The sequence below is a fragment of the Apus apus genome, chromosome 2, assembly GCF_020740795.1.
Source record: "Apus apus isolate bApuApu2 chromosome 2, bApuApu2.pri.cur, whole genome shotgun sequence".
Classification (NCBI taxonomy): Eukaryota; Metazoa; Chordata; class Aves; order Apodiformes; family Apodidae; genus Apus; species Apus apus.
Window position 1 is genome coordinate 71,764,487 of NC_067283.1, and position 12,577 is coordinate 71,777,063.

Below are 12,577 nucleotides of genomic sequence, written 5' to 3' on the forward strand. Positions count from 1 at the left end.
GAAGGCCAGATGACTGTCAGCTGCCCTTTCCGATGCAGATTGCTCTCTAATTCTGTGAACTTCAGGAGCTTTTTTTTTTATTTTTTTTTGCAAATAACTGATTTTTTTTCAAGTAAGCAGTCTTACTTACATTCTTATTTATCTGAAGAATTAGGACCAGAATAAACAATAGAGACCCAGGGTCAAATTCTGTCATCTCTATAGAAATTAATATCATTAATTGCCTTCCTGCTGCAAGACTTAACAGGCAGGTGAACAAGTGTGGTCTTGTATACATGTGCAACTCTCTAATCCTTTGAATTAATTGTTTCTCTTTACAGGTGTGAAATTACAAATATATATGGGGTGTGGTGGAAGAGCAGTAAAAGCCTCTTGTGGTAGGTCCTAAAGCCTTCTTCCATCCTTGTGATGAAGGAGATACTGGGGATAAAAGAGAGGGTGAGCTAGCTGTACTTCATGACACAGCAGAAATTCAAAGCCTCTGGGATGTGGAGCTGACTGTTTTGCTTCTTTGGAGAAGGAGAGAGAAAGCTGTAACCTCCTCTCTTGGCACAAAAGAGAGGACTTGTTCCATGCTGCAGGACAGAGGTCTGATATCCGTCACCCAGCCTGGGGCTACATCCAGGCCTGTATTTTATATGCCAGTTATTACAGAAGCTACAGTGCCGCAGGTGTGGAAGGCTGCCTGTGTTTTTAACTGTTAGACAAATACTTCGGTCTGAGATTTGGAGACTCTGGCGTTCTTTACTCAGTGGGTGTGTGATTTTCCAAGTCCCAAAATAGTTTCAGAATTTTCAGTCTCTGAAAACACAGAGCTGAGAATGTTAAGGAAGTGACTACTGGGGACAAGAATACGTCTGCCTGTTGCTGTGCTGGCAGAAGTTGGCAGAAATCAGGAGGCAGTGCTGAATCTATGTGTTTACATGCAGGAACAGATGTACTGCTTTGAATCTTCTGTTTGTGAAGAAGTATGTTTTGATTTATAAGAACTACAATGGCCTAGAAATCATGTAGTTTTAGAACAAATTTGCTGAAAATTAAGTGTTTCAAGGATTTTAGGTGCCCTATTTCCATGACAAGATCAACAGTGAAGGTGGTGGTGTCACGTTATCTTCCTTCTTCTACAAGATCGTGCTTGCTGCTAGGAAGTTAATCCCCCCTGGGTACTGCCAAAGTATGTTTTATCTTGAGGGTGGGTGAGGCGGGATGGGGGAAAGTAGCCAAAACTAGTAGAAGAAATAAAATACTGTGTGGTGGAACTGGAAAAACATAACATGACAAACCACCCAGCACTGGTGCTATGCTGTGCATACTGAAGTCAGAAAGAATATTGCTTTCTTGCAGTAACTTCACACAACCCCCTAAGCTGTTCTCTTTCACTGTTCTGGTACTTCTCTGTGGCAGTTCTTCATGGGTCTGCTTCATTTCTTGTTTCAGTGACAAAGGGAAGAAAATTCATTAAGGATGAAAACTGTAACTTGTCACAGACATTGCTTTTTTTAGCATGATTATCCTCTTTATTTACAAAGCAAGAGCCTATAAAGCTTTGTGAATACACCACAAAGATAACTAGAAAGCTCCTTCCCATTTCCCATTCCCATGTGTTGGCTGAGGTAGTGTTCTTGTCTCAGTAAGATGCAGATTCTGCACATATCTAGCTGCCTTCCAAACTGCTTCTCAACTCCTGTTTCAGAGAAACTGGATGAATCATGGTTTGTGCTGAAAGGGGTATATCTGACTCGTTTGAGTTGTGTACATAGGGGATTATGGGTCATCATGGTCCATGACAGGAAATTGGTCTCAATATTGTATCTTAGCCCAGAATTAGGACAGACTCTAATTCCTCATCTCTCTGTAAGCAATGAACTAACTCTGCAAAAACAGTTATAGATTCATAGAATATCTCAAGTTGGAAGGGATCCTCAAGGATCAAGTTCCCTTCCTGCTCCTCACAGGACTACCTGAAACTAAACTGTATGGCTAAGAGCATCATCCAGATGCTTCTTGAACTCTGGCAGGCTTAATGCCATGACCACCACTCTGGGCAGCCTGTTCCAGTGACCAACCACCCTCTCAGTGAGGAACCTTTTTATAATGCAAAATTTGAACTTCCTCTGACACAGCTTCATTCCATTTCCTTGTGTCCCACCTCTGGTCACCAGAGAGAGATCAGCACCTCTCCCTCCCCTGCCCCCCTTGAGGAAGTTATAGACTGCCATGGGGTCACCCCTCAGCCTTCTCTTCTCTGGGCTGAACAAACCAAGTGGCCTCAGCTGCTCCTTCTAAGTCTTGCCCTTGAGGCCTTTCACCACCTTACTCTCCTGCCATTGGGCCGTTGGACACACTCTAATCGTTTTTATGACCTTCTGACATTGAGAAGCCCAAAAGTGCACACAGTACTGGAGGTGGGATCACACCAGTGCAGTGTAGAGTGGGACAGTCACCTCCCTCTGCTGGTGAGCTATTCTGTGCTGGATGCACCTCACAACACAGTTGGCCCTTTTGGCTGCCAGGACACACTGCTGGCTCACATTCAACTTGTCATCAACCCAAAACCCCAGATCTCTTTCCACAGGGCTGGTCTCCAGCCTTTCATCCCCCGATTTGTATGTACAACCGGGATTACCCTGTCCCAGGTGCACTTGAAACGCTCCAAATGAGATGCATTTGCTTAAACATTTTTTTATTATGATTAAAGGAGTGAAACAGTACATCCACAAGACCCATTACATATGGATACATGGAAAATAATTTGAATACTAACATGCCATATTGGGGACCCAAAAAGATTTAAGGAGGAATATCAATTATAATATTTCTATCATGCATTTTTAGAAATTGAGGAAGAGCCTTGCAGTATCAAGAGCACAGAGAAAAAACAATTTCCTTGTCAGAGCAAGAATGGTTGGTGACAGTTTAGAGTTTCACCTGGGAGCTTTTGACTGACTAATTCCAGAGGAGTCACCATGGATAAACCTGTCTTAATTAGAAGGCTGGCTTTTTTTCCCATAAAACTTCTGCTGATAAATGGGGTTGTGTTTATTCAGTGGGATGATTTGGTGCTATTATTGTTAAATTGCACAAGAAACATCTCTGTTAATGTTTGTGCTTTCTTTGAGTCAAATTTTCCTTCCCTTAACTCTTCATACATGAGCAAACAATATTACACTGCAGAAAAGAAAGGCAAAGGGCCCCTGCTTTCACAGCATAATTTCTCTGACTTAAAATAGAACAAAACAAAAGTTAAGTAAAGCCTTCTGGTTTTATAAAATATAGACAAAATGGAGACTGTGTGTTTCTTTCTACCCTTGATATTGCAGTGCTTTGGGTCTTGTTGTGAGGGTCAGAAATTCTTTCAGCTTTCTGCTCTTTATGGGGACAAGCATCTGCCTAAGAAAAGGATGCTGTTGGTTGGGTTGTGCTTGGTCACAAAGAGGAAAGGGTGATCAACCCTAAACTCTTCTAAGACACTTGTAACCTCTATCCCAGCTTCTTTTGGGCCTTCCACCTCATGGCCTGCTTCATGGATTTCCACAAATGACTCATGGACGGCACGAGACAACTTCAGGCTCTCTGCTGTAGAGATGCCAGAGAGATTGGCTGAGGAGCTGAAGAGGTCAGTTACACCCAAGGCCGCTAAGACAGATGTGAGGTTATATTTTTCCTCAATCTTCAGGCGGGGGAGGTACACTTTCACGTTCCTCTCTTCCGTCAAATTAGAACTGGTCCACTCTATGAGTTTTTCAACGGTGATTGAGGACTCAAGCTGCAAGGAGATAAAGCAAATGAGAGCACAACTTCCTTTGGGGCAAGGCAGTACCAGTGGTTGGGTTTTATTCTCTTTTAAACTGACCACTATTCGCATGGCATTTTTTCTAGGTATATACAGATTGATGGGTCTAGGAGAGGAAAGCAAACTGTGACTCTGCTCTGCTCTGTCCTGCTTTCTATTTCTTTAATAGGCTCACTGCCAATTAATTTTTTTGATGAGTTATGACATAACTTTTCCTATTCAGGCTAACCACAGTTCTGCTAATGACAATATCTTATGCCTGTATTCTGTTTATATAAACAATAACATTTAAGGTACATTTTGTATTCTGAAGTTACTTTAGCCATTCCAATGCCCCTCATATTCAGTTTTCAGATTTTTGGAGGTGTGATGGAACCATGATGAGCACTGCCAAAACAGACAATAATTACAACTATTGAAGGTAACATGAACTTCCCAGAAAGTTTTCAGTACAGAGGAAAGGAGATATAAAACCTTTGCAGCTGAAGCTGCTGGAGTAACAGCTGCTTAGCTGAAAAAAAAATCTGTTCTGCAGTAACCAGTATTTAACCTACTAAAGCAGTTTCTTAAGCAATCCAGGCTTAGCACAAGTTATTGCAGGACCACTGAGAGAGCTGTGTGCTTCTATGCAACAGTCTTTTGTTGCCAGTGTTCACATCTGTGCTGGTGAAGTGTTTTAAGATAATATGAAGGGCTTTGTGGCACCTAAATTTCACTCTGCTTTTGGTTTTCTGAAGCCCAGCTGCCAGGGCCATACCTGCTCCAGGCCAGAGACATCATCAGGCAACAGCACCAACATGCTTAGCTGTCCGCTGGCATATGGAAGCTCCAGGATCTTTATTTTCTCAGAAGCGATATCTGCCACTTTAAATGAACCAATCTGATGCATCATCTGCACAGGTTTGCTTTCTTGCTGCAAAACCAAGTAAGATAATATAGTTTTCACAAATATTATTCTTAGAGTGTAGAAATGTCTGCTTATGATACAGCAAATTGTCTGCTGTCTTCCTAAATTCTAGAAGATTACACCTTTAAGGTGATGTATGCCCATGTACCTCAGTAATTCTGAAAGGCACTGCCTGTGTGTCTTCATCCTTAAATGCTTTCTGCCACAGTCCTCTGAAGTAAATGGCATTGACAAGGACCATTTCAGTCTGAGAATTCACAGAGCTTGGTTGAAGGATATTTTTGATCATTCCTTTAAGAATGCATGGGAAAAGAGGACACATGTACATTACACATCTGTGTATAACATCTTACTTGGCAATCACAACACTAAATTAAGGGGAGGGGGGTGTAGGGCAGGGACATTCTGGTTTTGCAGCTGTAATCTTGTACTTCCAAGGTTGATTTGCTCACTGCTATTGGCAACAGCTGTTGTGTCCCTCTCTATAAGGAATCATAATGAGAGATATAAGATCCAGATATTTCCTTGCTACAAAATAAGTCAACCTGTATATTTTGTGACATTGGGAAGAGCCATTGGAACCTTTCATCCCAGGATGGTCTCCTACCCAATCATAAGCATAAATACTTCTTGCTTCAAACCAAAGATGAGAGGAGATATCTACATAAAGAAGGTACCAGGAAAGGAAACCAGAAATTTGACTCTCCTTTCTCCTTATACTTTGTTCTTGTTTATTCTGCAGTCCCCATGCACATTGAAAGATCCTCCTTTAGTCCTTTTCCACCAGTAGTTCAGTTATGGCCTGGTTTTCTCCTTCAAAGTATCACACCACACCAGAGGTTGTGTGATCACGGATAATTTCATTTCAGTTAAAATTCAGCATCTTTTATCTGTGTTCACTGTTCAGGCCATGTGTTTCAAGCATGAGGAAGAGGAATGTTTTGAGCAGGCTGGGAAGAGACTGGAAGAATGGAGGAACCTCATGGACATGCAGTAGGGGGAAAATCCCAGTTGTGGTATATCTCTTTCTGCGCATTTCATACACCTTTGCACTATTCCTGAAGTCTGTGGTTTTCCGTTGCCCTTCACCTTTTCAGGTTTTTCAAGTTCCCTGTGAGTGCATGCTCTACTCAACAGGCACACAACTCTGGGAAGCTTGAAGGCAAAACACCCTGATCAAAGGATATCCAGATTCTTAATATTAGTGTCAACCCACATGTCAGTGTGTACAAAGCGTATTCTAGTGCCATCCCTCTCATCAGGACTGGAAGTACTAATACCCACAAAGTCCCTACAGAGAGTCCTCTAAAAGGGATGTATCTGAGGAAAAACAAACAAACAAACAAAAGTTAAATGGCAGTTTGGTATCTAGGAACTGATCTGTTACTCAGGAGAAGGAAAAAAGGAAGACATTTTGGGTTTTTTTTTGGTCTCCTGACTTAGGCATTCTCATATGCTGTTCAGACATGGTGGGAGAAGGGAAGATACTTGTGCTGATACTTGGCTTGCTCTTACCATTTGTCTGACTTTCAACCCAGGAATTGATGAGCTGTCTGGCTTGATCTGCAGCTGTTTGAAAGCTGATAGTTTCCAACCCTCCTTTATACAGTTCCTTCACACATTGTAAGTATTCCTGCAAAGGAAGAGGGTGCAGTTTTCCAATCAGAAAGTCAAAGCATTTTGGAAATGTGAAATGCAAGACTGCAATTAACAGATACTAATAATCTGCTTATTAAGGCTAATCAGTAAGCCATGACTCATAAGCATTTAAAGATTTTATGTTCATTGCTTCAAGCAAAAGTACATGCTCACATTTTTAAAAGTAATTTCCAGAGCTGAATGTGATCCAAGATAATCATTCATTTCAGTTGAAGTATGGGGCTTTTATTCATTTTGCCCCTTCTGAAATTTTTATTTTGCAATGGTATTTTCCTTTATTTTCAAATTAAATTTTTCTGTCAATGGGAAAACTTGGAATATTTTTGAGACCCTGAAGTTATTTTTCAGGTTTGTTTTACAAGTTAAAAAAACTGTTGGAGTTAACTTTACTCATTATATCTTGACGTGATTGGATCATGATTGTACTTTGCACAAACATCTTTTTGGCTAGCCATATCTTATCTCAGGACTGTAGAGTGTTAAAGCTGTGATAGAGAGAAGTCATGAGTTCTGTCTTCCATATGGCAGAAAAAAAATTTAGTAGAACATAGACTTTTGACAGTGCTTTTGCATTACACAAGGGCACAGCTTTGACATGGAAATACACTCAGATTAGATCTCAGAGCAACTCACCGGTAGGATTGGGTATGACTCTTCAGCATAAAGTCTGCTGGCTAAGCCAAGTGAGTAATTGTCACTTCGTTTGATGATTTGGTTGAATATGTCTTTAAGTGAAGAGTGGACACTTGCAGATGTGGGACACTGAATCATCAGCAAGAATACAAATAAAAAGACAGGTAATGTCATCCTAGTTTTAGTAGTTAGTAGGTTTTTCATACCGTATCAGAAGAGTACAGTAGTTCAGATACTCCTGCTTACAAAATTGCTCTTCATCCTGTATGTCTTGTTACTACAATGACACTGATGTAGTAATTTTCTAATACGTACAATTCTGTGCTGTTTTTTTTTTTTTAACTGAAATTTTCTCATACCTCTTTCAGGGGAACTCTTATTTACCCACTACAATAGTCTAGCTCCAGCAGACCAGTTAGGCTTTCCTCCATTCCCATCCGGTCCCATTTAGCCAGTAACATCCAGCTACCTTGCCTAAGCATACAAATGTCTGGAATTTTTCCTTTTTTTTTCCCAGGGTAATGGTCTGGGTTTCATCTTATGCTTGTTCTGAATCCTCTGATACCATTCTTCTCTCTCCGTTCTTATGAGTGAAGTGTTCCCTCAACTGCTGGATGCAGAGCACTAGCTGCTCATTGAAGAAGGGTTGAACTACAAAGATACCACTTCATCTGCTAGATTTTGCTCCTAGGAGAAATTGACACAGAGAAGAAAATATTTCTGTACCTGAGATTCAACAGTCTCTCCAAATCCTGTGATTTTATCAAAGGGAACAACCTGTAATTGAAAAGAACCATAACTGAAATAACAGACATGACCAAAAAAAAGGTGATACAACTGAGATTTACACATGATATTTGAAGTAAACTTATTGGCTAACTGAGAAGCTGCCTGGCTCAAAAGGTGCAATCCATCTGTGAATAGCTGGGCCTACTATTGCCTGCTTAGATCTCTCTTTCTGCTAAACATCTAGAAATCAACTCAAGTGTGTGCTATTAATAATACTAACTTTTTTCCATGTAGTAAGCCAGCCACTCTCTGTGAAGGAAGTGAGAGCTGCAGGAAACTCACAGGAACTATTTTGCAGTCTGGAAACACGTTTTGGCTCTTTCCCTGGAGATTTTATCTACCTTCCTTACTCTAAAAAAAGAACCACTGGAAAATATTGTTCTCTTTGAGAATCCTACTGCTAACAATGATAAAATTATAATTTTAATCCAGTTTCAAGATTTCTGGCTGATGCATTTGTTTAACACTATGGGAATTTGAGGTGGCCACAGCTTTGAATAACTCTGGACCCAGATTTTTTTGCCTCTGAGCTATGCAAGAGACATTATTATGTAATTAAGTTCTATGGCTCTACTGAGCAGCAGGAAGGTTTAAATCTTTAGTTGTAGCCTCACCTTATCTATTTGAGCTCTGGTGTCTTCTTTTGCACCCAGGTAGACCATGGACAGAGCTGAAATGATGGTCATGGGGGAGAAAATTATGTTCTCATTGACATGCTGGACTTTCAGCTCCTTGAATATGTCCAAACAAAATTCAGCACTTGCTGCTCCAATGGAGCCCATTGTGAAACCTGTATTGTCTAGAAGAAACAACAGAAATACAATGGCAATGTAGTGAAGGAATACCATTCAAACCCAGTGCAATGCATTTTAATAGGACTTTTTAGGCACTGACAGATAATGAAGTAGTTTTGAAGTCGTTCTGTGGTAATATGCCTCTCATGCATGTTAGAAACTCTGTATTTATAAATCTATTTCTTTCTGCATTTGTGTTCAGCTGCTTTTTTGGCAGTAAAGTTCCTCAAAGGTCTTAAATTTGTATGTGATTTCTTTTTGTCCTTTCAAAGCAGTCAAACAACAATTGCCTGTGTTTATTTTCATTCAGTGAAGGCTAAAATTCATTGGTACTTTGTAGTACCTTTGAGGAAAACAAAAAAATAAGATCTATCTTTGAGGTACTTGGAAAGCTGAAAATTTAAAGTGCAAATTTTAGTATATTTGCTCTAGGTTTGGACAAATACAAGTGAAAGCAGAAACTGGCTGACTATTTTTATTTTCTAAAAACAAGTAAGTAAAATATTTATTTGTTGTTCAGTATTTCCTGTCAGTCAATATTCAAAAGCTTGTATCTTTACCCTTGTTTTAGTAATGAAAACATGGATAAGCAATATAATTTGTTCTAAGGTCACCTAGTCTAGGAGAGAGTGATGCAAAAATTTCACACTTTACCCTATTGTGCTTTCAGATATACCTTTCTTTTGATTAAATATATCTGTATAAATACTACACTATAATCCTTCTGACAAATTGAATTTTGTTAGTGACATTCAGATAGAACAGAAATGCAGACATGATAAAATAGCAGTGTCTACCATCATGCAGCACTGTTAAATGATTGTTAGTGACTGTGCTTGTGATTATACACATACACTCACACGCATTTCTCTCACTTTCCTATCTGTATACAAGTTCACTTTTATAGATCATTGTAAAAATATATTTGTGCGCCCACACACATTTTTACCTGGTATAGTGTTTACCATCTGTATTTTCTTGGGGGGCAACTGTTAGAGAAGTTTCACACTAAAATACACCTAGCAAATTGACTGAATGCCACAACGTTGCTCTCAGTACACTATTGAACCAGAGGTCAATCAAACTTATTCATTGCTGCCAAAATGAAACTTAAAAGACAGTGAATGAGATGATAAACTGCTCTGAAATAAAATAATATTTTAAGCACAAACAATAAACTTTTTAAAAGTCTCCTGAAAACAAATGCTCAATTTTAACACATAATACAATAGCACAGAATGCATACACACAGGTGAGAAAAATTTGTAGAGAGTATCATGTAAATATTCTGTCCTTAAAGATACCAAGCGCAACACAGAAATTGCTCTGGTTTTAAGTTCAGGCATGAATAAGAAATGGCATGAATGATAAACAACTTAATTTTTTCCTGAAGAAATGCTTACCTTTCGAGCTACAGCACCAAAAGCAATACAGCTTTCCAGCTGTATGCAGGCAGACTGGCTCAGCCCTTGGGAATTTATACAGTCTGAATTGTGAGCCACCCGCTGCTGCCCTTCAGAAGTTTGACCTTTGACACCATAAAAATAATGTAATGGGATGAGATCAGATTTTAGTTTCAATGGATCCACTTCTGATTGAAGGGAGAGCAAATATTTGTTTATTATTCTGTATAACAAAGTGGTTTTTACCAGTACATCAAGACTGCTGGACTGGGGAGAAGACTGGGAAATAATGCTTATGTTCTTTTAAGACTCATTTACAACTAGATACCGGGATGTTAATAAATGTATAGAATGTGAAAACTTTAGTGGTGGAAAACATAAGTTATTAGTCTATCTGTCATTAATTAGCCAATTTATTATTATGGTTGTAGTAACAAACCAGAAATCTCTTTCAATTAATCCTTTTTCAATGTTCAACTGGACTTGGCCTATTACTCTACTAACAAAACTTTGGAAATGAAGAAGGGTGCCTGTAAGAACACAAATTAAGATGAAGGTCAAAATCAGGTGCATTATCTTTGAAAATATGGGATATTTTAAAAAAATCTCATTCAATGCACATGAAGGTTTTATAGCAAACTATTTTATTTTCAGGGATGAATAGCAAAATGCAGCCTCAAAGTAAGTAGTAGTCAATTCCAAATCGCACTTGCGATGCATCTCTCAGATCTTCTGTGGGTAACTTAATGGCCTGGCAGATGACATAGAAACTATGAAATCCAGCTAAAGGAGTTTTCATGGTCTGTGGGACAATCATAATATACAATAGCGAATATATTTCAGTTACAAAAGCATTTCAGTTATAAAAGCTATTGTTCTGTATTGAAATAATAGAGTGGACAAACAGTAAAGAAACCATTCTGACCTCTTTAAAGCACTATGTAATTTTTAAAAAGGGAGGGGGGAAATCCTGAAGTCAATATGACATAATTCTTCACAACATTTAGGGAGATGACGGTGATCTCTGTTAAGGGTTAGAAATAGGCTCCAGTACTGCTGTCAGAAACTTAAACAGAGCAGTTTTCTCTACTTCTTTTTGTGAAAATAAACATACCACAGAAAATGTATATTCTCCTTACTGAGCTGTTGTCAGCAAGACAGTCTGAGGACTTAAGCAAGACAAGATGGTAGCAGAAGTGTTATTTTTTGTTCAATCTCTACTGCACAGGTATCAGCCAAGGGTTTTGGTTTGGTTCGTTTTTCTGTTTTTCCCACAGATAGTCTGACAGATACATATCTGTACTTACACACAGAATTATTCTTCTCACTTGTTTTTAAGTCAGACTACTGGTTCTGTTTCAGCCTGTAAGAAAGTCTAAAAAGCTTGTCTGCCTTTTCTGGTGATAGAAGTGCTTCTCAGAAACCATTATCCCTATCTATAAAACCTGCTAGTGTGTTGACTGAGAAAGGGAATGGAGCACGAGTCTCCCAGCTGTGTTATTAATCAAAATCTCCACCATCTACTCAATCAAACACCAATGATGAGTTTTGTACCTGTATTCTACATAGGTCTTTGTATCTCTTTGCTAGTATACAAATCAATGTAGACCAGGTGGTCCAGCCACACTGGTGAAGTAACAATGAAAAGAAAGACAGCTTTGCCTCTCACCGAGGCAAGAACCAGTCAGCCAGGTGCTGGAGAAGACCTCCAGCCTAAAAAGACTCTTCCAGATACATTGAAGAGTTAAGAGAGGGCTACCATAGTTGAGAAGAATGGCTGAAGGTCTCCTTGAGAGGGAGGCAGTAAAGATGCAGTATTAGTAGGAAAATTTCAGTCTTTCTAGAGGCCTGGTCTGAGAACAAGTCACATGGATACAGCCATGGGACTAGGCAGATCAGCTAGTGCCTCAGCTCCTAGCTAACCCTCCCGTGCATTCAAAGGGAGAGCAGCTGTAAGGGTGATCAAGCCTTATGAAACCAGGAGAATACAGTGGTTTTTTAGTGGAAACTCTCAGGGAGAAAATCTATCTTTGGCTGAGTGGGCAGATGGAAGATCCTGAATAATTTCTGTCTTATGAAAGTCTCCGCTACAGAAAAGGGGCGAATTATCCACTAAGGCCAAAACTGTCAGGCATTTTGTCTGAGCAGACACCAGGTCAGGTCAGTAAAGGCAAGGTGTTTCCAAAGTAACCCTGGTATATATTAGTAAGCTTTTTAATTTATTTTTAAATTAGGTACATTTTTATGGATACAGGTCAGTGTTGCCTCCTTTAGCTGTTATGAATAAATCCTTGTATTAAGACTTTCAGGATTGGTACTGGGACTGGTGCTATTTAACATCTTTGTTGGCAATATGGACAGTGGCATTGAGAGCAGCCTCAGCAAGTTTTCTGATGACACCAAACTGTGTGGTGAGGTTGACATGCTGGAGGGGAGGCCATCCAGAGAGACCTTGACAGGTTTGAGGTGTGGGCCCATACAAACCGCATGAAGTTCAACCAGGCCAAGTGCAAGGTTTTGCATCTGGGGCAATCCCAAGCACAAATACACATTGGGTGGAGATTGGATCAAAAACAGCCCTGAGGAGAAGCACTTGCGG

General features: G+C 39.6%; 1 protein-coding gene across 1 annotated transcript; it reads right to left on the minus strand.

Annotated features, from left to right (window-relative positions):
• Nucleotides 1–3,370: 3,370 nt before the first annotated feature.
• On the minus strand, nucleotides 3,371–8,574 carry LOC127381254 (ovalbumin-like). Its single transcript, XM_051611349.1, has 7 exons — nucleotides 8,396–8,574; nucleotides 7,719–7,769; nucleotides 6,993–7,121; nucleotides 6,216–6,333; nucleotides 4,849–4,991; nucleotides 4,551–4,706; nucleotides 3,371–3,766 (listed from the first exon to the last, which is right to left on the minus strand). The coding sequence occupies exons 1-7, from the start codon at nucleotides 8,561–8,563 to the stop codon at nucleotides 3,371–3,373; spliced, it is 1,161 nt and encodes a 386-aa protein (XP_051467309.1). The 5' UTR covers nucleotides 8,564–8,574.
• Nucleotides 8,575–12,577: the final 4,003 nt, after the last annotated feature.